Below are 26,236 nucleotides of genomic sequence, written 5' to 3' on the forward strand. Positions count from 1 at the left end.
CTGACAATATGGTTTAGTGATGAGTCATATCTTTTCACAGTTTCGTGGGGTCCCTCTTTAGCCCAAGGATTTTTTTTTATGCAAAACAAATGCTTGCAATGGATTCAGAATCATTAAAAAGCCCTAGTTTGACCCCTTACATGCTACTTAAAGCAGATGTTTTTGGGGGTATTTTTTTCCTTTATAGTATATATAGTATAGCAAGTGAATGAGACACAAACTTTCATTGGCTTTCACAAATTTTGCTGCCATTTTTGCAAGGCGCGTGCGTGGCAGCTCAATTTGTCATTTAACCTTCATAGATGACAAAACCACTGAGAAACGGACCTCTGCTCTCCACGGTCACAGAAGTATCGGAAATAGCCCAACTAATAGGTCAAGGAATAAATGCCACCCTTTTCACATTGGCCTGTTATAGCGCTACCAGCAGGTCGACTTTTGCTTAACTAATTTTTGGAACAAAATGCCTCAAATCATGCATTTAGCGTCCGATCACCGTGAAAGGCAAAAGACATGGCACCCTTTTCACATTGGCCTATTATAGCGCCACCAGGAGGCCACAATAACCTACATGACCTGGCAGAGACCTGTGCTCGGAAGAGCACTGCTTCTAGTTCTATATACCTTTTTAGATAAATCAAATACATTGCTGTATATTGAAAATATATCAACAGATATATTAACCACTTAGGTATTATCTTACACATGATTGCATTATGGTGTCCTGCTAAAATAGTGAAAAGAGCAGATCTACTACTAGTTTTTTTTTTTACATACAAACGATGAAACCGACTAATGCCATTAAGCGTGGCACCCCTAAAGACAATCCCCCCCCCCCCCCCCTTCCGCACCCCAAGCTGTCCTTAATAAATTCATGATGAAGGTCACAGGAATGATCCCTGTGGAAAGTTATGAATTGGGGGCAACCTTAAACACTTAAACCCTATATACTGGGGTCCCCCAGGGGTCTATACTTGATCCCAGCCCTTTCCGCCACAAGACGTTGCAGATCTAGCAGACCGACAGTGTTTGCCAAACATTTTCCTATTACGATATTGCGCACTCATGATTAAGATAGTGTTATGGAGAGCTTATGAAACAGCTTATGAAATGGTGCACTTCTTCCAGTTGGGTGCTGGATCCCTGCACTGCTGCAGTGCTGGCCGTCCCCTGTGGCGTGTTAAACTGAAGCACACCTGCTGAGAGAGGGAGAGGGAGGACTGGTTGAAAACCTTCTCCCCTAAACCCTCCCTATCCATCCCCGCAAGGGGGGGGGGGGGGGGGGGGGGGACTGAGTCACACAGGCCCAAGGTAGAGGGGCCTTCATTATTTTATACTTCTTTCTAAAGTGTAGTTGCTTATTTGGGTTTGCTTCCTAATGTTGTTTTTGCATTTCAAGGACCCTGGACAGAATTTGTCTGCTCTCCCTATATAATAATAGGAAATTATTATTGGCTCAAAATATCCCTGAATTCAAATCTCCATAGGGTGAGTAGGCCTAATCGATAGGAAAAAAAGTGTGCACTTGACATCCGATGCTTCACAAAGCTTGAAAGTGAGATGCACTTTGTCGTGAGACACGCTCACACACGCATGCTGAGATTTGGTGCATTTATGGTCGTATAATTGGACAATTATCTCAAAGATCAATTATGTCCTCATATGGTGTTTGTTGTGCCCTCAGGTCCCCCAAGAACCCCCAGCAGAAGATCATCAAGAGGGTCATCGCTCTGGAGGGAGACTTCATCAAGTACGTTCTCTCTCTCTCTCTCTCTCTGTCTCTGTCTGTCTCTCTGTCTCTCTGTCTCTCTCTCTCTCTCTCTCTCTCTCTCTCTCTCTCTCTCTCTCAGGCACGTGCACACATAGACATGAAAGGGGGCCTGAGCCCCTGCCCTTTTATCCTTCTGTAAAAATTGCCCTCTCCAGACCATGAATGCAGTTTTTACTATGGTGAAAGAATGGCAAATGCCCCTCTTTCCTTCTTTCTGAAGGCAGCATTGAAGAGAAATTCCCTTGTCCAAACTCTCCTTAACTTGAATGAAGCATCTTATGTTGAAAGAACTGCCCTCTCTGTGTAGAAATCCATGCCGTTACGCCACATCTCCAGTATTGACTTGATAATGCTTAGTTAAGTGTGGTATCAAGCACCGACAATAGCCGACCTCCAAGCTCAGCGTGACGCGTTGTGAGCTTGGAGGTTTGCTATTTTCAATATGTCACCAAAGGCCCTTTTAGAAATTTCAGCCCCTGCCTCTCTAACATTCTCTGCACGTCCCTGCTCTCCCGCCCCCGCTATGCTCAACACGTTGCGACAAATTATTACAAAATCCGCCATGCAGCATCTGCCAAACGATGCAGCAGAGACCTGAGAGCCATTAGTGTTCTGTGGAGCAGGGTTTTCAAACTGGTTTGACTCGGGGCACCACCTGTAAATAACCTGTTCATCCACCGCAACCCGTGAATTACACGGTTATTTTTACGAATCTTACATCATATTACACTACGTAAATATGCACATCTTTCCAGCTGAGATACGGTAGACTATGTGGTATGTGGAGAAAATTTCTGTTTCCATCAGAACTGACTGAAAATAACTTTTATAATTGACGTTCAACCACTTGAACCCCAGCATCACTGTTCTGGGGGGAAAGGTTCACCAAAAATAGCCGATCTAAAAATATGTTTGGAGCTGCAAAAAGATGTTTGCTTTATATATTCATTTGTTCATATATTTTTCTGATGTTTGCTTTATATATTCATTTGTTCATATATTTTTCTGGTCTTTCAATATTACTTTTTTTTTAAATATTATTTATTTGTATTTTTTGCTTATTTCTCATAGCAGAACAATAAGCCAGCATGTGTTGGTGGTGTAAGCAAACAACATATCCAAGCATTAATATATTCTTTATTTTCCTTCAATAATTAATTATTTTTATCTGGTCTCTAGGCAGCAATTGTTTTCCAATAGGAGAATGTTAGATTAACTTTATGACTTCTATCCATCCATCTATCCATCTATCTTTTCATCTACTCCTGGGGTAGAACTCAAGTACAGTGTAAATCAGGTCTGTTTTACTGAAGTGGTATTGATGAATTCCAAACATTATCAAATTATTCTGTGGCACCCCTGGACTGGCATCACGGTCGGCACCCTAGGGTGCCACAGCGCCCACTCTGGGTAACCCTTTGATGCCTGTGCTGCTGTACTTCAACTGAAAGGGCAAGACCACTTTGGTAGAGCTTTGGGTCGTGTAGTTGTCATGATGTAACAAAGGTGGGCAAGAAATCAAAAATAATTCCTCCATTGACTAGAAATTGATCATTGTAAATAATGCTCCATTGACTCGATTGCGTAAACATTTCCTGTTTGACGTCATGACGTCATTCACCGGAAGCGATCGTCATCCCATGCGGTTGCTGTAATGGCCGATCGTTTCCTTTCAGCTTGTGTTTTTTTAGCGAGAATCTAATGCCATCCTTGGCTTCAAAAGTGTTTTTTGGAGAAAATGGACATTAAAGATGAGATCGACCGTCGGCCTCCATGTTAAGGGATTACTATTTTGTGCACGTGGATCCGCGATGATGATGAATCGGCGAGTCCAATCTTGCCAGGACTTTCCAACGGACCGTAGGGTAATATTGCCAGCGTTACTCTATATACAGTATTTTACGCAAGTATACTCGGGATCGGCACTCCGAGTACTCGAGTATTTTTCACGAGTATTCTCGGGATCGGCTACAAATGGGTTAATACTAATAATACAAATGTCAACTTGTCGATTTGACTAGTTTTATTAGGAGTTTTATTAGAAACCCTGGACTGGATCCCTGGATCTGGATGACTGGAGGAAGTTGACATTTGTATACTGGGTAATTGTGGTGTTGCTACTTTTACTCAGGTAAATAAATCAGAGTGCGTCTTCCAAGCTCTGTCTGAATGGCAGCATGTCTGAATGGAGAGCGGCCCCTGTTGCGGTTGTACAGGATCAATGCACTGTGTGATCAATAGAGCACTGGCTAACCTCTGCAACCTGTCTGTTTACACACTGGCTGTCACTCTTTCTTAAACTCACTTAAGGTTTCTTTTTGGGTACTTTGGGCTTTTTGGGTACTTTGGGCTGATATTTTGCACCAAATTCTTCTATTGATTACTCTCCCCATGGAGACATGAATTCATGAATATTGTTTTGTTATTGTCGCATTCCTAAACCAATAATTTGTTGACCAGCAGTTGTTCCCCACAGAGGACAGAAATAATCTACTCAAGTTATTGGCTTAGAAATGAAAGAAAAAATAAATAAATAAAAATCCATGAATTCAAGTCTCCTGTGGGAGAGTAATCTATACAAAAAAGTTATTTGGGGGGTGAGGTATCCCTTTAAGCACCTTACTGTAACCCTGATGGAAATTTTGGCAAATTTGAAGACTTGCAAATAAGCTTATTTCTCCATATTTTTCACTGCACTAACAAATAAACATGGGTCCACATGGGTGAGTGACTCAACTCCCGTCGCTGAGCACAATGGGCCTTGTTTTGGCCGGGAGGACAGAGGATCACATGATCGAACAAGTTTGTGGGAAGAACAGAACGGAAGCAACATATCGTTGGATTTCGGGCAGAAGCCTCTTATCTCCATATTTAACGCCCTACTACGTGATCATACTACAGTATCACACAAAAGCATCAAAATAAGCAGATCCACAAACTCGAGTTTTGAGCTTGTAGATTTAGCTGTTTTTGAATTTGAATTGTGAAAAAAAAAAAACATCGGACATAATGAGGTTTCCAGTTTCCACCAGACAATATCATCTCTGTCAGGTGGAAACCACATATCTGCAAAACGGTTACTTTTCAGGAAAAGCAGGAGAAAAATAACCGGTTTCTTCTTTTCAGCGTTTCAAATACACTTGAACGTACTGCACATCCTGACAATAAACCAGAAGAAAAGGCACGCAGAGAGGTATTTTGCCGATCATCAAAAATATATAGGCCTACAATTGAATTTCCACCGCGGCTAAAGTACTGTACATCTGTAAATACATTCAGCTTCAGCAAAGTTGTCTGTAAAGGTGTTCAACTTCATCAGTCTCCTGAGCCTTGGCTCTTGTCTGCGCCGCTTTGATCGATGCTGCTCTGGGATGCTGGTCTCCAGCTCTCTCTCTGTGCATCTGAGACATTCTGCTGACCAGTGGTGAAAAATAACACTATAGAAACAGCAGAAATAGAAATAGCAGATCGACAAGATCTGCTATTTCTGATACTTTTGTGTGGCGCTGCGGGCGTTATTTCTGGAAATAAATGGTTTCTGCCTGAGAGCATCATTATACAATACACTCAAAGTACTGTATTTAAGTAAAATTCTGAGGTCATTTTGCTTGACATTTTTTTTTACCAGCTTGCTAAAGCTGGTCAAGGAACACCCTGAGGAATGTGGGTGTTCCCTTCCAAAATGGGGGTGCGCCCTCTTTCAATTATTTAACCCATTTAGAACGGGTACACATTATTGTGTATCATTATTTTATGCTTTAACTATTGAAAAATAGCAGATATACAAGAGTGCCGCGCTGTGAGCTTGTATATCTGCTATTTTTGAAAAACTTTTGTTTCTATGTCAGCAATCTGGCTTAGCCATCGTCAAAGAAAATGTCCTTTTCACATAACTGGAGCTCAGTTAGTCTGTTCTTGAGAGACTACTATGTCAGTGGTACATTTTCACAACTTTTTCAAAAATAGCAGATGTACAAGCTCGCAGCGCGGCACTCGGTGCCGCGCTGTGAGCTTGTATATCTGCTATTTTTCACTGGTTAAAGCATTCAATAATTCTAGGCCTAAATTAAAAAAAAAACCCTTGTGTAGTGGGGGTGCTACATTCACTCTGTGGTGTAAAGTGACTAGTAACTAAGTACATTTACAAATGTTGAGGTACAGTATTTGTACTTTATGAGTAATTTGCGATACTTTTACTCCGCTACATCTCGAGTCAGAGGCAAATATTGTACTTTTCCTCCTCTACAATTATATGAAAACTTTAGTTACGAGTTACTTTGTAGATTGATTATTATTACAAAACATACATTAACGACTTCTACCCTACATTTCGTCCATTTGAAAATAGCCGATCTACAAGCTCATGCATGTAGATCTGCTATTTTCAAAAGATTTGTATACATCTGAAAACTACTGCATAACGAGTACTTTCTACTTGTGATACTTTGAGGACATTTTGATGCCACTACTTTTGTACTTTTACTCAAGTACATGTTCCAGACTTTTACTTTGCAAGAGAGTATTTCTACTTCGCAGTATTGATACTTTTACTTTACGTAAAAGGTTTGAGTACGGTTTCCACCACTGCATTCACTCTGGTACTGTTAGACCTCAGGGCGTCTTACTGGTTCATAATTAAGGTCCAGGCTTGCTGACGTGTCCTTGAACGAGGCAGTGAGTCCCAGTGGGCCCCATGGCCTCTCAGTGAGGTGTGGGTGTGGGTGCTCAGGCCTCACTCCTCAAGATGAATGAACGTCCCCTCAGTGACCAGCGGGGGGACGCAGCGGTGCCACCAAGGATGTGACCCTGCAGGAGAGAACGGAGGACAGTCAGTTTGCACCGTGGTGCACATGTGTTGCCCTGTGCTGGCCATGCACCCCCCCCCCCCCCCTCCCCATTCCCCCCTGGTGCATTGGTCCTCAAACTTTAACCCATTTAGGCCTAGGATTATTGAATGCTTTAACTATTGAAAAATAGCAGATATACAAGCTCACAGCGCGGCACCGAGTGCCGCGCTGCGAGCTTGTAGATCTGCTATTTTGGAAAAAGTCGTGAAAATGTGTGCAAATCTTTGAATATATGTATTTTTTTAAGTGAACGTTTGTAACTCAAATTTTGCATCTAGGGGGGTCCCTGGAACTAAATATTTTGAGAAGGGGGTCCGTGGCCAAATACATATCATTTTGGGGGTCCTTCACATGAAAAGGTTTGAGCACCACTGACATAGTAGTCTCTCAAGAACAGACTAACTAAGCTCCATTTATGTGAAAAGGACCTTTTCTTTGACGATGGCTAAGCCAGATTGCTGACATAGAAACATAGGTTTTTTCAAAAAATCTTAGAAGGATTCAAAAGACGCTTATAGAATCGAGTCAAAATTCACATTTTCAGGACGGCACTCGGTGCCGCTCTGTGAGCTTGTATATCTGCTATTTTTCGATAGTTAAAGCATTCAATAATCCTCTGCCTAAATGGGTTAATTTCAAGGACCCCCATAACTCTGAGGCCGCAGACACACAGTTAAAGCATGTGCCCTGTGCTTGCCCTTGGGGGAGGAGGTGGGGAAGAGCAGCGTTCCTCTGGAAGTCACATGGTTTTGAAGGAGCAAAGCTTGCTCTTAGCTTGCCTCTAGGCTTCCCTTAAGACAAGAAGCAGCAAGAGTAAAAAAAAAAAACCAACATATGACTTCATAGGGATTAGGGAATGAATTGGACGCTGCTCTTCGCCCCCTCCTCCCCCAAGGACAGGCTCAGGTCAGGTGCTTTAAATGTGTGCCCCCGGCCTGAGAGAGTCCACATTTCCATTTGTACTCTCTCTGAGTTACAGGTCTGTAAAGAGTCCATCGGAACCCACTCAAGGAACCCTGATGGTCCCTGGACCCCACTCTGAGAACTGCCTATAGTCGATGCACTATAGGAGCCCTACTTTATATAACATTCTCTATCCTGCTGGGTGATGTATTTATTCTATACTGTCCTGTAGTTCAGTGGATCAAGACATCTGCTGCCGTTGACATATCAGCTAGTCAATGAAAGGGTTAATACTATGACGCCGTTGACGGGTCACCTCGTCACTGTTACTGTATTTTCATTAAAAGTATTATTACTTACTGTAAGTCGCTCCGGTCCCGCCCGCATCGGTAAGGTCCGCGATTTGTTTACAACGTACGCTGGGCGTGCACGCGAAGTGAAGCTCCCCCATAGCAAATCCATTGAGAGACTCATAAAGAGACTTCATTTACTTGCATGTACAAACTGCATGTACAAACTGCACTCGGCTGGGCGTAAAGTGATAATCTATCGGCGCAAAAACAACCCCACCTGGCCCTTCAAAATAACAGCGGAGGCCTATGGAGGAAGCGGCGCGGCACCAAGGAAAATTCATCCCTTCAAAGTAAGAGGCAGCAGAAGTGTTAAGGTTTATAAGAGTATCCGTGCAATTGCCAGGCTAGAACCACATAGTCCACAAAGGATGGTAACTTTCACAGTTACCGCCACAAAATCCAGACGGATGGATGGTTTTATTTTGTCATTGAACGCAAAATTATCTCTATTCCACAAGGTAAAGTAAAGTTCATGGCCAGCCTGGTGGAGACGGCCCTTCAAAAAATAACAGAGGAGGCCTATGGAGGAAGCGGCGCGGCACCAAGGAAAATTCATCCCTTCAAAGTAAGAGGCAGCAGAAGTGTTAAGGTTTATAAGAGGCGCCAGCGGTCCAACCACTGAACACAATGACCCTGGTTCTGGCCATGGGGAGGACACTGATCAAACCATAGAAAGAGTTTGCGGGCAGCAGCACAGAACAACGGCAGCATACCGTCACTGTCGGGCAGAAACCTTGTATCTCCAAGTTTTTTCGTCAAGTAAAGCCCTGCTTCACCATACAATAGGGATGTAACGATACATTTTAATCGCGATTCAATACATATCATGATACATCGTTGACGATACAATACATGGACGATATTGGTTCCTTCATGGTGATACAATACTATTCGATTCAATGATTTAAAATCGATATAGTAACTATTTAGCAAAGACATTAAATCTGTGTGAAAGGTGTGGATAGTGCAGGGTTTTAAGGGAAACATGTATTATTATGCATATAAATAAGTAAACACTGTGATTATCTGCCAAATACATGGGCATTGATATATTGATAAACCTGCACCTTGACATGGACCCAGAGATTACACACATTTATCGATAGACTAGTGTAGCTATATGGAATGGAAAAGTAATTAAACCCCTCCTTTTCATTTTTCTTCTTAAAAATGCTAAATCCAAGGCAGTATCGATACAATCGATTATTTGCACTGCCGATTCAATACGATACAAAATAAAACGATACGATTCGATTTTATCTGTTTTCATTTCGATATACTTAGATTTTACGATATTTCGATGCAGTTACTATATCGTTACACCCCTACCATACAAGACTGTCACACAAAACTAGTGAAAACAGCAGATCTACAAGCACACAACGCCTCGCACCGTGAGGCGTTGTGTGCTTGTAGATCGGCTATTTTCACTATTCTTTTAAAATGATAAATACAAAGCCAACGGTTTTGGACATACAAGGGTTCCACCCAACAACAACGATATTCATTGTACCTGCACAGAAACAGCAGATGGTCATTCTTTGTCTGACAAAGGACTTTGTTTGGATCGTGAAATTCCCCACAAGACCAAAACGGGACCAAATGGAATGGTGTTGTGATTAGAACATTTCACCGTCAATTAATGCTTAAACTGTAAGTTATTATATATCTTTGATACTAGGCACACTGATATGCAACATTTGGGCCGATACTAATGCAGACGGTTATTATTAATTCCCCTGTTAACAAATACATCTTCTTCGTTTCCTGTTGAGATTGACACATTTCACCAAGGTTTTTTCATCTCACTCACGTCACTTTGTCTGCTGGCCTCACTCAGCAACAAAATAAACAGAAAATAAATAAAAATAAAACAATTCACAGGAGGCAAGCAGTGATCACCCCATGATGCCATGATGTGCACTGCAATGCAGTATCAAAATTTGCAGGCGCTTTTTGGGAGTGAAAAAATAAGAAGACACGTGTGACATGTCTGGGCAGCTTGCCCCAGGAAATGTGCCAATCTCAATAGGCAACAATGGTATATACTTATATATACCAGTAAGACTCCCTAATCGGGAGATAAGCGACCGTTGGTCGCTTATCTCCACAAATAGGCCAAAAAATTTGTTTTACCAATTATCAAGACATACGGGCAGTTGACAGTTTGCCATGGTTACTCATTGAAGTTGAATCTCCATATATGGAGATAACCTACGCATCACACTAAGTCTGACCTCACCAGCCCATATTTGGGCATGAGCAACTTATGTCTCCATATATGGAGATATGATGACATCACACAGTCCTCAGCCGATGATGTGGCGTGATGTCATACAATACACAAACGAGCCCTACAGTATAAAGGGGCAATTCTTGCCAGGAAAGAAGCATTTCTTCGACTCAGACCTTATCGCCAGGGTTGGCTTATAGCAGCTGTCGGTAGGACCATATATGGATTCTGTTAGTGTGGATCTCCTAACAGGGCATCATCTGGGATACAATCCCTTTTATGCCCATATATGGAGATCCCTAACAGAATCCCTTTCATGCCCATATATGGAGATCCCTAACAGAATCCCTTTTATGCCCATATATGGAGATCCCTAACAGCATCCCTTTTATGCCCATATATGGAGATCACTAACAGCTAACAGAATCCCTTTTATGCCCATATATGGAGATCCCTAACAGAATCCCTTTTATGCCCATATATGGAGATCCCTAACAGAATCCCTTTTATGCCCATATATGGAGATCCCTAACAGAATCCCTTTTATGCCCATATATGGAGATCCCTAACAGAATCCCTTTTATGCCCATATATGGAGATCCCTAACAGAATCCCTTTTATGCCCATATATGGAGATCCCTAACAGAATCCCTTGTATGCCCATATATGGAGATCCCTAACAGAATCCCTTTTATGCCCATATATGGAGATCCCTAACAGAATCCCTTTTATGCCCATATATTATGGAGAAATCCCTGCTCTGAGTATCTGACATCAGTGTGATGTCACCTGTTTATGCCCATATATGGAGATTCCTGCTCTGCGTATCTGGTTGCTATGGTAAACAGTTGGTTGCTAGGGTAAAAAAACATGGTTGCTATGGTAAACAGTTGGTTGCTAGGGTAAACAGTTGGTTGCTAGTGTAAAACCATGGTTGCTAAGGTGGTTGCTAACGTACACTCAGAGTGATGCGGAGATATGAGCAGGGCAAAAGTGTGACGTCACACGTGTCACGTCACACGTGTGACTCAGGGACGGACGGCCGGTGGAGGTTTTGATACTAAACTGCGACCTTACGGTCGCAATAAGTGTTCAGAATCTGCAGCTTGGTACAGTAGGCTGCAGATGACCAACACACCAATATAGCCAGCACAAAGTTGATGCGTCACAGCAACAGATAAACATTGACTATTGCCATCGGAGAATGTCAACTAATTTGCGGTGAACGAGGCAAATATTGGGCCATCTGTATTTTATACAAATCATTACTCCTTCTACTGGGATAGTCGTGGACTGATTGCCAAGTTCCAGATAAGACAAGTTCCATTTTTTGTGAAGGCTCTAGAAAAAAAATGGGATGTTGTTTATCATCAAAGACGTCAATACTGCATCTCTGGCAGAGGCACACAGTATGAATGATGGCATGTGACATAATTGAACTTTTGAGTGAAAGGCGTTTTGTGGTTTATTGGACAGCAGACTGGTGAGTGATGGAGAGGAAAAAACAAGAGATATGGAGAGAGAGAGAGAGAGAGAGAGAGAGAGAGAGAGAGAGAGAGAGAGAGAGAGAGAGAGAGAGAGAGAGAGAGAGAGAGAGTGAAAAGGTGAGCGAGATATAAAGATAGAGAGGGACGTGCGACAGAGGTCGTGTATACCAGACCTTTCCACGGTGTCATTGAGTGCACTCATTCACCTGCCATGCCCACTACCCTTTAAATCCTATTGGAAATCTGTTGAGTTGTGTTCTTTATATATGTATTAACCAGAGTATTAATGTATTGAAACGTAATAATACTGGGTTAGCAATGACTGAGCGTGACTTTAAAAACACATGTAACGACATGCAAATTAGGGACGCGCGGTTAATCTGTCATCATGTGGTTATCGGTGGATATCGAGCCTTAAAAATGCAATATCAGTGTCATATTAAGTTTGCATCTGCACATCACAGTAACTCTACAACAGGTGTAATAAAGCCTACTGCAGGAGAATTGATGTACAAAAAAACTAACAAAAGCAAAAACAAACTAGAAAGATACAATTGGAAATTGCAAATGTGGTTGCCGTGACGCGGGTCACACTTGCAAATATCTCTGTATCTGTCAGTCCTTATTTGAGCGGTGCTAACCATTCCGTCCTTGTCCCTTTTATGCCCATATATGAAGATCCCTGATGTCATCAAAGACCATACTGTATCTGGGAATGCCCATATATGGACATACTGTGTCAGTCTCATGTGGTCTATGATGTCATACATCTATGATGTCAGGGTCAGTCATCTCCATATTTGGGAACATTTTAATTGTGGGCTCGCTGAAAGCGAGCACACGTATGTTATCTTCATTATTTATCTATCAGTCAAGTTCTCCTCGACAGTACAAAGGCAGGGCCCTTAGCCAATGAGGTGCAGCCAAAGGGTAGATCTTTGTGCCCATACATGTTATATGCGAGCCCACACTGTTTCGTAGGAACATTATTTCTAGTTTTTTATTAAAATCAATGGAGAAAATGTATTCACAAATAAATGTATATGTATATAAATTAAAGTATGAAACGTATCTAAAATGCAAGAAATCGATTCCTGATGAAGTCAGGTGATTTGACACATGGCCCAAGTGCGTGCCACCAAAACTGTGGGAGGAGTAGCGCGGCTAAATAAAGTTTATCTAGGAGGGGAAAGATGGATGGATGGAATAAAGTCAGACAATTTGTTAGTGTGGCAACCACACTAACTAATAAAAAAAACATAAAAAGTTAAAGCACGGAGATACAAGGTTTCTGGCCGACAGTGACACCATGCATCTCAATGGTTCAGGCAGGCTGCTGCATATGGAGGAGAATAGAAGGGAACAGGACACTTAGCCTATATTATCCTTCTGCTCTCCACTGAAGGACAGATGGATTTAAACAGCTGCTCCGCCATGCTGGGCCCTCACAGCACACTGCTGTGTGTGTGTGTGTGTGTGTGTGTGTGTGTGTGTGTGTGTGTGTGTGTGTGTGTGTGTGTGTGTGTGTGTGTGTGTGCGTGTGTGCGTGTGTGTGGTGTGTGTGTGGTGTGTTTTAGTGTGTTCTTTTGGACGCTTTTGATGCAGAGTGAAAAAGACTGTATCAAGTATATTATAGTACCTTTTACCAATTATAGAGGGTTTAAGTGGTACTGGATATGCAGCTCAGCAAATAAAAGGTGAATTGATCCCAGTGCATGACTGAGGACGATATCGCGATAAATTAAATCTCCACAATACGATTATCGCGAGTGTTTTTTATCACGATAAACGATAATATCGCGCATCGTCCCATCCCTACCCCAGACCCCACATTGAGAACCGCTGGACTAGGACAGCGTGCCCCTGTGCCACAGAAAGAGCCTCGATCTCTCCCAGCCAATTACACCCCCACCCCCACACCCCCCACCCTCACACTCCTGCAGCAAGCAGAAAATAGAGGCCGTTTGGGAGATTCATCTCCAAACAGAGATACTCTGTGGGACATTAATCTCTCCCCCCGCTGTAATCTAACCCTCCTGACCACAGGAAAACCCAGTGGAAGTGTTAACCGTACTGCGCCGTGTGACTGTGACTGTGTGTGTGTGACTGTGTGTGTGTGTGTGTGTGTGTGTGTGTGTGTGTGTGTGTGTGTGTGTGTGTGTGTGTGTGTGTGTGTGTGTGTGTGTGTGTGTGTGTGTGTGTGTGTGTGTGTGTGTGCGTGCGTGCGTGCGTGCGTGCGTGGGTGGGTGGGTGGGTGGGTGGGTGTGTGTGTGTGTGTGTGTGCGTGTGTGTGTGTGAGCGCGGGGGATTGGATCAGCGCTGAAATGGTGGCCAGGAGAATTACTTAAACTAGTTCCACACAGTGTTATCCAGCTGGGATGTGTGCCAGATGTAGGAACGTCACTGGCAGGTGGGCAGTGGGTACAGAGTACAGTACAGTACTAGTGTTAAAGGCAGGCACCTGCACACATAGACATCAAAGGGAGCTCGAGCCCCTGCCCTTTTATCTGTATGTAAAAAGTGCCCTCTGAATGCAGTTTTAACTATGGAGAAAGAAATGCAAATGTCCCTCTTTCCATGTCATACCTGAAGGCAGCGTTCAAGAGAATTGCCTTGTCCAAACTGTCCTGAACTTGAATGCAGCAAGTCAGCAACTTACGTTGAAAGAATTGTCCACCCTGTGTAGAAATCCATGCTGTTACGCCACATCTCCAGTATGCACTTTATTATGCATAGTTCTTCAGTGTGGTATCAAGCACTGAAAATAGCCGACCTCCAAACTCAAGAGTCACGCTTGAAGCGTTGTGAGCTTGGAGGTCTGCTATTTTCCACATTTTCACCAAAAGGCCCTTTTAGAAATGTCAGCCTCTGCCTCTCTAACTTTCTCTGCACGTCCCTGGTTAGTTCACTGGGGAAAAAATGACTTATTTTCTATCAATTATGGTGCGTTCAGACCTGGATAGTTTGAGTGGTGCGATTAATTCATTAATTAATGCTGTCTGTCATTCATTCAATGTTAATATGAGTTAAAGAGAAGATTCTCAATGGAAATAAGCCGCAAGACTTACCTGAGTTTCCTTTTGGTTGACCTTGTATTGTACCAGTGAACTGTACTGTCATGAAACTGTACCTTTACTTTCCCTATGCAAACTTATAATAAATACTTCAATCAATCAATCAATTATATACAAAGTGAATGCAAAGACGAGACGACGCACAACCGATCCGTATGGGGCGGCACAAACGGTCACTTAGGTATCTTCGCCCCCCAGTTGGAAAAATCCAACTGAAGTGACCTTCGCTTCCCACACTCCACCCATCGCCCAACGCCTCGTGCTGCGAGGCGTTGTGAGCTTGTAGATCAGCTATTTTTGGCTTAAGTTCTCCTCAGAATAGGGATGCAAGGGTTGAAAATAATGATCCTGTCACACAAAGATTTGGTGGCCCCTCTGAAGTAACTCTAAGGACCCTCTAGGGGTCCCGGACCCCCTGTTGAAGACCCCTATTATACCTTGTATTCATCAATATATCGTCTCCGTCTGGTGGACACCTCATAATTATGTCCAAAACTGTTACTTTTCAGGATTCAAATTCAAACTTGGCGGATCTGCTACTTTTGATGCTTTTGCGTGATGCTGTAGTATCGTCAGGTAGGGCGTTAATTTACAACAAAGAAAAACACAGCAAAACAGCGAAAGCAACAATATATGTGACTGAGCATGACACAGGGGCAGTCATTTCGGAATCCACTACTTTAGACCACAGCTGAAATTACTTTTTTTTCTTTTTTTTTCTAAAATGTGATAAAGCCACAAAAGCATGTCATAAATATCAGGCTACATTTCACTTAAACGCCAGAGCTTAACTCTGCATGTAAATAAGACTTTTTTTAAATTAATGTGAGAGATCGGGACATAATTCTGTTGGTCCTCCCAAATTTAGAACTTGAATAAGTAGTATTTCAGCATGGCATCATTCTGTAAGCCATATCTTCAAAACTGTTGGGTCAATCTCCACAACCAATATATCATTTTGTAGCTATGATTCCCAGCTTTCAAATGAAATGAAAAAATGAAAATGAAAAAAAATTCAATGACTAGCCGTCAGCCGCGCTGGGACACATATAAGTATAAATCATGGGTTTAAGAGCGAGGCAGGGGGACAAAACATTAGTTCACCTCAGAGCCAATCTAATCTATAACCCTCTGCTTCTTCTGACGTGTCAGTTCCTCCACCCAAACATTTCGGCGTCAGACAACCCTCCATCTTCTGAGGGGAAGATGGGAGGTGTGGACATCATCATTTATCTGGACCGGAGGGCCGGGGAGGGGCCGCTTGAACCCCAGATTAATGAGTCGTCTGCTGGAACACCATGACTTATGGCCACGGCCACTTCTAAAATGAGAATTTGTCTGAGATTCCATTTTGTGTTGTGTGATCGTTCCAGCAGCCCTGGTCACCAGAGAGGCTGGCTGTGAGACCTTGAATGCATAAATATTGATTCGGCCGCAGGAGATGAATTTATTGACTTGTGTGTGTGTGTGAGAGAGAGAGAGAGAGAGAGAGCAGTGGCGTCAGTACAGCAAAAGCTAGGTTATGGCAAAGATGGGAGTCCTCATGGATAAGAGTAGCCTGATTTCAGACTCTACGCTGGGGCTTGAGTCTGAACTTGTGGCCATTCTATTTGATTGAAAAGGGGAGGGGATTTAAAATTTGAAATTCCCAATCACAAGAGATCTGGTGGGAGGGGTTGTGTTTGACTTTTGCACACAAAACATTCCCTCCTCCCCCTCCCCTCAATGACATGCACCAAACAGGTCATTGTCTTTGATGTTTCATTGATTAGAGAGAATCACTAACGAGCTATTCGACACTTGTATGGCTCAATCAATGACTGCAGTTCGGAGCCCTTTTGAAGTTCAAAGGGAGCAATTAAGAACCCTGGTGAGCCACGCAGCCACCCCTCCCTCCACTGTTTCTGTTGATTTTCAAAAGTTAGACGAGCCCCTCCTCCGCATTGCATTGATTTCATAGGTCGGTTTCGGTCGGTTTGAGAAGCTTTTGGTAGCAAGAGACACGTCATATGACACATCCAGACCAAGAGATGCAGTTCACTCAGAGAGTGGGCGGGTCTATTTGCTGGAGCCAGGCTAGGATAAGAGGCACCTACATTTTGTATAACACGGTTATATTGTGAAAATAGCAGATCTACAAGCTCACAACGCCTCGCAGCGCAAATAGATCGGCTATTTTCATAATGTCTGAAAAAAATGAATTTTGGCTGTTTTTTTTACACAGGTTTCTACGGTTTCTTGGTCTGCTGTTGTTCAAGAGCAGCTAAACTTGGCATGTTAGTAAATATGCCACAATTAACAATAATGCATTGCACCTGTGCAGCTGACCTGCGGAACCTGGGAATATACCATTCTGTCAAGATGGGAAGAAGCGTGGAGAATAGTCAAAGTGTCCATTTTGTTAAATTTTTGCATTTGTAGTTATTTTACTGTAATTTATCGACATAATAACCAGCACAGATAGATAAAGAGACATTCACGGATTTATATTTAAATTAAAGTAACTTTCATTTTTCCCCCTGGACCCAGGGTATGGCAGCTGCATACCCCTGCCATACCCAATTGACGCCCCTGAGAGAGAGAGAGAGAGAGAGAGAGAGAGAGAGAGAGAGAGAGAGAGAGAGAGAGAGAACAACAACAACAACAGCCCACAAGTTGAAGCCCTCTGCAACTTTCACCACCTAGAGAAAGCTTTGCAGAATACATGAAAAGCAATCATTTTTGTCGCGGGCGAAAGGAAAACCTTGTATGTCCAAAAACCATAGCCTATAACTTTGCCAGGAAATATGGGTAAAAAGACCTGTGTGTTCCAATGGGTCCCTACATTTGAAATATGGAGATACAAGGTTTCTGCCTGATGGTGATGATTTGCTTCATTTGAGGGGAAAATACTGTGCAGTGTTTAAAAGATAAAAGACATATTGATTTTTCTTTATTTTTATGGAACCTTTATTTTATTTTTTTACGAGGATGAACCCTTTGAATTCTGTGATCCCTTTTACATGGAGCCGTATAGAGAAGCTCGACACAGACACACACACACAAACAATCAGGGCCAAAAAAAAAGACCTGTGTATGAAATAACAGAAAATATCATAAAACGTCACACACAAAGGGAGACAGCCCACAGTAAAAGAGATAAACAGGCAAACAATTAAAAAAAATTACCATTACCATAACCTTACCATTGGCTCCCAGTAAACACCAGCCGTCATCTAGACCTATGGTCTAGGGTTAGCCCTCATTTGAACCGTCTATCGTTAGTCTGTCTATAGACCGATTGTAGCTGATTACATTTAATCCATTATTCCATACTTGTTGATTACAAAAACAGCTTTAATATGCACACCTGGGTTTCAAATATTGGAATAAAGTAATTTTAAGAGCCAATTTCACTATATAGTCTAGTTTAGTTGTAGCCGCCATCTGAACGCTTCATCTGAACGATATATAACCGGTTTAGGACAAACGTGTGTTAGACCATCTTTTTTTTAAATACATTTTTATCAGGTTGTTCATTAACACATCTACTGCCTCTTAATCTGAAGGTTGCTTGGTGCCTCGGCGCCACGTCGTTTCCTCCGTCGGCCGCCGCTATTATTTTGAAGGGCCGGAAGGGGGTTGTTTTTGTTTTTTTGGATTATCACTTGACGGCAACGATTACGTCATCTAGTCACATGACAGTGTGCGACAAGAAGATGAAGATGGCTGCGCCCTGCCTTTTGCCTTGTTTACATTTAGATCTGCTGCAAAATGTCTCAAAATGGCTATTTTGTTTAAATGAAGTTTCTTTATGGGCCTCGCCATTGACTTAACATTGAGGAGCTTCACTTCGCGTGCACGCCCAACGTGCGTTGTAAACAAATCGCCGACATTACCGATGCGAGCGGGACCGGAGCGACATTAAGTAAGTAATAATATCTTTACTGTATATACAGTAAGATTCACAGTCCTCACCGTCAACGGCGCCATGGTATTAACCCTTTCAATGACAATCCTCACCGTCAACGGCGGCAGATGGGTTAACGGATGCTAACAGTATAGCTTGAAATGATTAGATCTCCCGGTTCTACCTTAATAGTTGTAGTTTGCATCCACTGAGCAGTTTTCTGGTCATTGCACGTCTTTTATCCGTCTATAAAAAGCTGGGCAATAAGTCCTTTGAAAAATTCTGTTATAAATAAAAAAGTGTAATAAATAATGCCGTGGTGCTGACAGCATAGCCTATTACTTCTCTGAGTTACATTCATTCTGACAGCAATATAAACACATACACGTACCGTACGGCTGTTCGACTCTCCCCACATCCCCACGTACCCCACCATTCAATGATAATGATTAAATAAAATAGTTTTATAATATGTATCAATATAAAGTTAGTTTGCCTTGTCAAGCAAAATGCACCGACCTAAAAAGAAACGGCGGGAGGCAATATCACATACAAATAGTGCAAGATACTTCCTCACTTGCATCAGTGTTCCTAGTCTAGCGGTTAGTGTTTGGGTCTGGTATGTAGAAGTACGCGAGTTCGAATCTGGGTGGCTACCTATGTCAAATATGAACAGCAATGAAATGCGGTATAAATTTGATCAGCTGCAGTACCACATGAAGGTTACAGGATCTCAAAACCAAGAAAATGTGTTTTTAAACCTGCAGGCTGCCATCATTTTCACTACTTTCGGCGGCCTCTAGTGGCGAAATGTAGTCGTTTAAATGCCGGTGATACAATGTCTAGTCTATACTAGACGGTGAAAAAACTTTAAAATTTAAACTCGTCACAGACCGGATCTAGCTAGCCGTCCGGTTACGGCGAAGACAGCATTTGAACGCGATTTAACCCCTAAATTGCTTAGTGGGCTGGCAATGTACAGTCGTCATATTTTATCGTACAAAAATGTTTCAGGCCAGAAATAGCAGATCTACTGTACTCAACGCTTCCCATGGCAACGCATTGTGAGCTTGTAGATCTGCTATCCTACTATAAATGTGTGATCTTTGTTCCTCTGTCTGTCTACGTGCGTGTCTGTAGTGATTGTATCTCGAGAAACGTCGACCGACTGACTTCAAACTGGCTGCTTGTGTCGCTGCTGGTGACCAGAGGGAGTGCCGTGTCCGGCGTTGATACGGTCGGATCCAACCGATACGGCCATATATAGGCATGTATGGAGATCCTGCTGTCCAGAACCGCTGATCCGACCGCTATGCCCATATATGGGACTGACCGAGCGTATCAACGAGGACCCGAGAGTGTGAAGTGCCAAGCGGATCTCTTTTCTTAGTGGGCTAACAGTTTTTGAGCGGTGCTAACCGCTCCTAAATATGGCTTTGTATGTATGTACAGTATGTCCATAACGTCCTGCATTGGCCAAGCTATGCAGGGCTTTTAATGAAATTGACTCATAAAAGGCACAGTTGACCTCACACTGGATGTGATTTTGTGTTTTTGTGTGGTTGTTTTTAGAGTGTATTTATGTTATATGTTTCTGTTGCTGTTGCTAGTCATGGCTGCCAGTTCCCATCTGATGTCGTGTGGGAGTTCCGACTGCTCCAGACCATGCTGGATAACTGCCAATTTGCTTAATGTCTTCAGACTAGGACTCAAGTCTAAGATGTACAGGTCACCGGGTTTGTTGTATCCTCCAAAGAGGACGATACGATCTCCCACAAGGCAACAGCACCAGCCCCACAAAGAACACGGGCCTTTCCTCTTGGGCTCAACCTTCTTCCAAGAGAAGGTCTCTGGATTGAATATCCACATATCATTTGGGTAACGTTTATTGCAGTAGCCACCAATTATGTACAGTTCTCCATTGTAGGCAATGGCTGAAGGACCCTTGTTTTGTTCTTGAAGAAGCTGTGCAGAAGGCATGCTCAGCCAGCAGTTGGACTCTGTGTCAAAGACCACCTGGTTCCCCCAGCTCCCAAATATAAAAATCTTTGTTCCGATGATGGTGGCAGAGTGATGTAATGGAGCAGGTGTTGATGTGCCTCTGGCGCTAATTAAAGTCCAGACCATTGTGCTGGTGTCCAACTTGTAGAGATCATCAGTGCGGTATCCTCTGGTGTATCCTCCATAGATATACATGACCTTCTCCAAGACACAGGCTGAGTGGTCGAACCTCTCCTCAGGAACAGTACTAGACATCTTGGTCTCGACCCATCTGTGGGCGACCACGTCAAGTGCATAAAGAGTGTTGTAGTACCTGCCTCCCCAGTAGCCCCCCCACATGTAGATGATATCTTCTATCAACACAGCCGTGTGGTGAGCGCGCAGTGAGGGAACCTCAAGGTGACGTTGTCCTCTTCCAGTTGTCATTGGAGCCAACTTCCTCCAGCGTAAAGCCACTGTGTTGAAGACGTTCACACCAATGTGATCCTTGTGCACGTCACACTCGTCACAGACACCTCCGAATACGTAAACCTTGTGTCCTACAGTCACTGCAGCACGACCTTCTCCCTCTGGTCCCTTCAGATGCGCTGTCCAATAGAACATTTCACACACTAGAACTTAACTAGATTCACCAAATCCCTCTCTGGAAACAAATCAATCTGCAAAGAATATCGATAAGGAATAGAATATAATTATGGAGTGCACTAGTGTCATCGATATGATGTCATAGACTCTGGCCATATTTGGGCATGCCTGCTACGGAACCCCATGTATGGGGCATAAAGATAACAGACATACAAGTACAGAAATGTCCATAATGGTCATAAAAGGGAGACAGACAGACAGACAGGTACAATATAGGTACTCTGACCACGGGTACAACGTGTATTGCATTGCCGCGTGGCGCGTGCATTTCCAACTTCCATCCTTCTCAACTTGCGCCGTTCCGAGTAGGCCGGCAGCAGTCTAAAACTATGTATGAGACAAATACAGTCATTACTTACAAACCTGGACACCTACAGACAGTTCAGTGACACTGGGCACACAGACTCTATAATAATTCATTAAAGAAACTGAACAGCTGAATGTGATGAAATGCAAACAGACCAGTCGGACACTATCCTCAGTTAATTTGTAACAGCCTTATATCTTATACATCAAGCATCAATCACTCTCCTGTAGCGGTGGCGGCCAGGCTGTCAGAGGAAGATGTCTGCTTCCCACAGAGTTTTCACTGACTGCAGATTCTAGCTATGCTGGCTCTTTTCCCTCACCCGCACGCACGCATGACTTTGTATTTCTATACTTGGGAGGACGTCAGAATTTTAGGAAGGCATTGAAAATAGCTGAAAGTAGCCGAAGAATTGCAGATGTACAAGCTCACATCGCAGCGAGGTGTCTTTCTGTGTGTGACAGAATGTCTAATCCTATAACAATAACCCCAACCTGAGTCCTGTAAGGGGGGCGGGTTTCCATTCCGAAACCAGGTTAGCATTCACCAGCGTCGGCAGGTTAGCATTTCACCAGTAAGGTTAGCATTCACCAGCGCCGGCAGGTTAGCACTTCACCAGGTTAGCATTCACCAGCGTTAGTTTTACTGAGGTTATGGTTAAGGTTAGGTTTAGGTGGTCGGAATAGCAATGTTTCGGAGTGCCGATGTGTCCGGCCCATGCAGCCTATAAATGTATGTCGCCGGCAGAGCCGGCAGAATGGGTTCATACAGATATACTCGAGGGGCATCACTGCGGTGACGTGGCAGTCAGCTGATCATTGCCAACCTACTTAACCCTCTAAGGCCCGCATTAAGAAATACTTGAAATAAAAAATTGAAAAAAATCAGATGGTGTTGTAGGAGTCATATTAAGAGGAAAATGTAATGTTTTTTTCAAAAAAATGTTTTTGTAAGATTTTATAGCCATAAATCAAAAATCATAAATCATGCTCTAATTTACATATGGGGGATATTTTTCACAATAATGACATATGTACATGTTCTAGACATTCTAATGATCACCAAAAAAAATAGTACAGGCATTTTACTTATGTTTTTGTGAGGTATAGCTTCCATGAAAAAGTGAGATGTTGTTCGTCAAAACTCTGGAATTTCAGCGGGTGTGGCGGGTGTGAATGTCAGCCCCTGTGGGGGGTATTTATATGCAAATATTGTGGCCAATGGCATTGTAATACTAAACAATAGAATCCAATGGTGGTGTTTAGGTGGTAGGGGGAGCTAAAATAAAATGATTTAAACCTTTTTTTGGATAAAATACAAACGTTGTAATATTACAACCGTGGGCCTTAGAGGGTTAAAGCCTGCTCAGTTGTCTCTTCCTCCTGCCTTGCTGATTGGCTGCTTGCACTTGCCTGCCCCCACCGCCCCCCCAGCACCACCAGTAGGCTCTGCTGCTAATTCTCTTCCCCATGGGGGGGTGTTTATATCTATATATCTCCCTGCTCCTAATGGTTAATGACGTTGTTCTTTTGTGCTGTGCTGAGCAGGGAGAAGCAGAGCCAGACGCCAATAATAATGTGACATATACACATTTATATTACTCATCAATAATAATCATTGTTTCAATCCTTATCGTGAGTTATCTGTATGAACCTGACAATTCTTTTTTAACCACAAAATAACTACCGTATTTGTCTTGTGAGGACCATAGACTGTAAAAAAAATATGGGCGAAGCGAAGCCATTGGTTTCTATGCTGCGAAAATGACGTTTTTTTTGTCCCTTGTATGGGCGTCGCCATCATTGTTTGAATGGTACCCCAGGAATCATAAGGAATGCCAATGGCTGCCAACGGTCACGCGGAACCGCAGGGATACATGGGAGAATGTGGTCGGAGCCTCCCGAAGAAGAACACAGCCGGATGGTATCAGTTTAGTTGGCCACGCACCCGCAACTTTATCATCAATTTTAGCATAAATGGGACCATATTTGCACAAAACGCATATCGTGGTGATTGAAAGGGAGTTTTTCACTAGCGACAGGAACCATAAAGTATGTATGACAACGTTTATTAAGGTTAGAAAATCAAAGGGGAAAACGAATGGGGTCCAATGTAGACAAATTCTTTTTGGTACCTCGCGGGGGGAAAACAGCGCAACTAGCGGCCAAACATAGGAAGTTTTAGTTCCGTATTGGATTCGTTTTAAATCGGCGGAACTATACCCCTGGTGAGGAACAAGAAAACGGTCCTCACGACGTCTTGTTTCTCAAATGGTACCATACTACTAGTGGGGTCCTCAAAGGTATAAGAATACAAGTACACACACACACAGTGTACGTCGTCCCAGGCAGATCCAAGTGCACATTAACACACAGGGACTGGTTTCAGACAGTACACACACACAGTGTACGTCGTCCCAGGCAGATCCAAGTGCACATTAACACACAGGGACTGGTTTCAGACAGGTTCAGCAGAGGTGACACTTTGTACAAATGGCTGTATCAACGCTGTCTAAATGCCACACTGTCTCCTAACTATCTGGGTCACCACAGAACAAAGGGTGAGCGAAGAACACTCACACACACTGCATTGAGTGGTGTGCTCGCTCACACACACACACACACACACACGCACACGCACACGCACACGCACACACACACACACACACACACACACACACACACACACACACACACACACACACACACCCATGCAGACCTGTCACACTAAATTCTGGGCCCTGGGTGCAAGGATTCACTTCAATTATTTTGTGCTTTAACTATTGAAAAATAGCAGATATACAAGCTCACAGCGCGGCACCGAGTGCCGCGATGCGAGCTTGTAGATCTGCTATTTTTGAAAAATCGTGGACATTAATTGTGCAAGTCTTTGAATATTTCAAATCCTTCGAAGTTTTTTTTTTTGAAAAACATGTGTTTCTATGTCAGCGGTGCTCAAACCTTTTCATGTGAAGGACCCCCAAAATGATATGTATTTGGCCACGGACCCCCCATCTCAAAATATTTAGTTCCAGGGACCAAATGTTTGCTTAAAAAATACATATATTCAAAAATTTGCACACATTTTCACGACTTTACAAAAATAGCAAATCTACAAGCTTGCAGCGCTGCACTCGGTGCCGCGCTGTGAGCTTGTATATCTGCTATTTTTCAATAGCTAAAGTATAAAATAACTGAGGCCCCTCCACCTTGGGCCCTACTAGTAACTCAGTCCCACTCCCCCCTTGTGACGCCCTTGCACCCATGCATGCTCATACGTACAGGCTGCCTGCACTGCTTTTTAACAGTGATGTTTTTTAACAATGGCTAATAAATGATAGAAGCAATTTAAGGCCACACAGCGGCTGAGCAGCTGTAGAATACAATATGACTCTGCTCTTCACTATCTGCCAGTGTCCAGGGAAGGCCTAGGTCACTGCTTAAAGGGATATTTCACTTCAATCTGTCGTTTTATCGTCTACTCAGGCTTTTGTGAACACCCCAGACAGTTGCTTGATTCAGTATTGAGATATTTGATATTCAAACTCCATTTTAACCATGATAGATTAATGGAAATCGCCCGTCCTTGGTTCTGGTGACTCCTACTGCCCTAAATTGCTTAAAAAATATATACATATTCAAACATTGTTATTATTATTATTACCCTTATTATTATTATTAGTTAGCCTAGTTCCAGACCCTGAATCGCTAGCCACACCCCTTAAATCTTTTGTTTTGGCGATTCAGGGGTCTAGAAGTGCTCTCATTGAAGAGTCATTCCTCGTTCGAAAATCCGTACGGCGAATCAGCGTCGTGAATCAGCATCTTGTGATCAGCGTGGGTGGGGGTTTCCCAGAAATCATGTGCATCTCCAAGTAAACCAGCGCTGCCGCCGCCGCACCGTACCGCGCATCGCGTTGCGGTAAAATGCGGTAAATTGCGGTAAAATTGCGTATCAATCTCGCTATGAAACACCAGTAGCACGCATGTTATGTTGTGTTTGATTACTAGTTCGTAGTGCTCCTATTCTGCCTGTTTCTTTGGTTAGCAAGTAGCACTAGGAAGCAACAGGCTAGCCACTAGCCAGCCACACATAACATTAACAACACTACGTCATGTGTTGGTCAGACGGTGAACCAATCGCTGAAGACTGCCCTGAATAATGGAGTGAAACGAAATGTCAATTCAGGCTGAGTGTCAGGCTAATTATTAGTAGTAGTAGTAGTATATTTTGCTACCTGCTATACCAACAACATGTGGAACGCCCTTCCACAAGCCTTAAAGGAGAGCAAATCCCTAGCCTCCTTCAAAATTGGTATGAAAAGTCACCTTCAGGCAGCTGCCACCCGTGACTTGTAAATAGACTAAGCCCCCATGCTCCCCCCACCCTTTTTTTCTGCCTTTGTATTTGATGTTATGCTTTTTTTCTGCTTTTGAAATTGATGTTATCCTAGATAAAGTACTATGTTCTATCCGTCTGTCTTTCAATGTTATATGAGATACTTAAAGTGTGGTTCCTGTGGAAATAAGCCGTAGAGCTTTTATTTGACCTTGTACCAGTGATTTGTACTGTCATGAAACTGTACCTTTTTCTATTGCAAACTTCTAATAAATTCTTCAATCATTCAATCAATCAATCAATGCTGGCAGTGTGCCTGGGCATAATATTCTTTAGTGTCTTACACAAAACATTAAGCATTCATTTGTAGTCTCATATCACACCACTG

The 26,236-nt window shown here is 43.0% G+C and overlaps 1 protein-coding gene across 1 annotated transcript in view; it reads left to right on the forward strand.

Moving 5' to 3' along the window:
• immp2l (inner mitochondrial membrane peptidase subunit 2) overlaps positions 1-26,236 on the forward strand; it is a 343,336-nt gene that overhangs the window by 286,762 nt on the left and 30,338 nt on the right. Inside the window, exon 4 of the mRNA XM_080737360.1 lies at positions 1,685-1,750. Coding sequence (XP_080593486.1) covers positions 1,685-1,750 — 66 coding nt within the window. The remainder of the gene's footprint in view (positions 1-1,684; positions 1,751-26,236) is intronic.

The sequence above is a fragment of the Nannobrachium achirus genome, assembly GCF_963921795.1.
Source record: "Nannobrachium achirus genome assembly, chromosome: 11".
Lineage (NCBI taxonomy): Eukaryota > Metazoa > Chordata > Actinopteri > Myctophiformes > Myctophidae > Nannobrachium > Nannobrachium achirus.